At 32.4% G+C, this 2301-nt stretch overlaps 1 protein-coding gene across 2 annotated transcripts in view; it reads right to left on the reverse strand.

Moving 5' to 3' along the window:
• LOC132053405 (GDSL esterase/lipase At2g27360-like) overlaps positions 1-784 on the reverse strand; it is a 24857-nt gene extending 24073 nt beyond the window's left edge. For both annotated transcript variants that reach the window (XM_059445429.1, XM_059445426.1), the window contains exon 1: positions 478-784. In XM_059445429.1, the coding sequence (XP_059301412.1) occupies positions 478-769 (292 nt within the window). In that variant the 5' untranslated portion in view covers positions 770-784. The remainder of the gene's footprint in view (positions 1-477) is intronic.
• Between the last annotated feature and the right edge of the window lie 1517 nt (positions 785-2301).

Below are 2301 nucleotides of genomic sequence, written 5' to 3' on the forward strand. Positions count from 1 at the left end.
TATGTCCCCCTTCTCTATATGTATTTACCTATTGGATGCTGATATGTATAGGTCAAGGGTCAAGCCGTCAGAGGCGGATCCAGAATTTAAATTTTATGAGTTCAATCTTAAGATATTTAGCATTGAACCCAATATATTTTTAAAGTTAAGGTGTTCAAATCTACTATTTATTGCAATTTTAATAATTTTTTACACATAAATTTAGGTTCCGTGTCGAAAGTTTGGGGTTTAGTTGAACCCCTACCTTGTAGGCTAGATACGCCTCTACAAGTCGTAATTCCTACACCACCAAGGTGAAATATAAAACAACATACCCAGATGTGTATTCCCACATATGGGGTCTAGAAAGGGTAGAGTGTACACAGACTTTACCCCTACCTTGTGAAAATATAATTAAAAACAAAACAACAAAAAAAAAAAAACAAAAAAAAAAAGAGGACGTGAAGAAAATAGAAAAGAAAAAACTAAAGTACCCACCAATTAGATCTATAAGAAGACGGCCATCAGAGCATCGACCAGTGGGATGATGGAAGTATGTTTTTCCATAGGGAGGAAAATACATGTGTGGTTTTCTATCAGGTGGATAGAGGTGTATTAAATTTCCAGCATCAGTAAGTGAATCACCAAATCCAAAAACAGATGTGTAACAACTTGTACAAGTTCTAGCAGAAGCTAGCAATATTAAAAGATTGCATGCAAAAAAGTAAATTATAGTAAGTTGAGAGAAAGAAGAAGCCATTGGAACTTTTAGATTATTCTCAGATTGCATGTCTTTAAATACTCTTCAAAATTATTGATTGGTAGGTACAGACAAGGACCTGAAGTCTTATCTGTTAGGAAGTTTCTAATTTTTTTTTTTTGGTTAAGGTTTATAAATATCTTTACTAGCTATAAACTGATTTCCACATGGTTGAATTTAGAGCCTGTTTGGATGGGCTTAAAAAAAGCAGCTTATAAGCTGCTTTTTTAAACCCTCAACAACGATTATTATTTTTGGGCTTATTTTAAGTACAAAATGGCTTATAAATGGCCAGGTAAACATTTCTAAAAAGGCGAAAACGTTTTCAAAGAACTTAGAAGCTAAGCCAAACGAGCTCTTATTATCCACCGACGCTGATACTTAAAGAATCTAGATCTGTATATATTCTGTTCATATTATGTTGACTCAGGGATGAAGCCGAAATTTAAAGTTTATGGGTTTTGAATTTGCCACAGAGCTTATAGCTCGTCTTGAATATTACTGGTTTTGCAATTACATGTTTATATACATTTAATGAATTTTCATATGCAAATACAAGGTCTAAGCAAAAGGTATTTCTTTATCTGAACCCGTATAGTACACTAGCTCCACCACTGATGTTGAGCCCGTCGTTTGGGTTAATTTGATTAAAAGTAATGGATATATAGCATAAGTGTTGAAAACACTTTTAGGTCTTTGAAACTAATTAAATATACAGTTATTCATGTTTGAATAAAAGTATTGAAACTGCTAATAAAAGTTAATCGTGTGTATGGCAAAAGCTGAAACTAATTAAATATACAATTATTCATGTTTGAATAAAAGTATTGAAACTGCTAATAAAAGTTAATCGTGTGTATGGCAAAAAGGTAAAATGACTAGAACATCGTTAAAAAATATAAATTTAAAAGTATATTTTTTTTTCACTTGAAAAATGACAAATCGTGACGCAATTGGAAGGAAAGAAAGTTAAGAATTATGTTTTGAAAAGGATATTTCAAGTATCGCAAAATATATTAGGGAAAAAATAGTAGGGTTGGTCAATTATTTAAGAGTGTTAATAAATGATTATAAGCACTTTGACTTATAATCACTTTTAGGGGGTGTTTGGTACAAAGAAAAAAAAGATTTTTCTAGAAAATATTTTATAGATATGTGAGTTTCTTACTTATTTTCTAGTGTTATAGTAAGTACGGAAACAAAAAAAAAGAATATCACAAGCAATGGGAGGGGGATGGAGTGGGCAGTGGGGCTGGGAGTAGCAGGGGTGGGATGGTCGAGGTGTAGGGGTTGGGGGGATTGGGTGGGTTGGGAGGGAACGAAGGCTTGGACGATATTCTTATTATGTGACTTGTTTTCTCTACTTTCTGTAGGAAAGTCATTTTTCTCATTTTAAGAAACTTATTTTTTTTTAGAGAAAATGTTTTTTAAATATTTTAACCAACCATACATGAAAAATTGGAAAACATTTTTTGAAAAATATTTTTCGCCATACCAAACACACCCTTAGTGTTTAATATCAAACGCATAGACAAGACAAAAAAGTGCGCACAAGAGAAACA

Source organism: Lycium ferocissimum, chromosome 4, assembly GCF_029784015.1.
Source record: "Lycium ferocissimum isolate CSIRO_LF1 chromosome 4, AGI_CSIRO_Lferr_CH_V1, whole genome shotgun sequence".
Classification (NCBI taxonomy): domain Eukaryota; kingdom Viridiplantae; phylum Streptophyta; class Magnoliopsida; order Solanales; family Solanaceae; genus Lycium; species Lycium ferocissimum.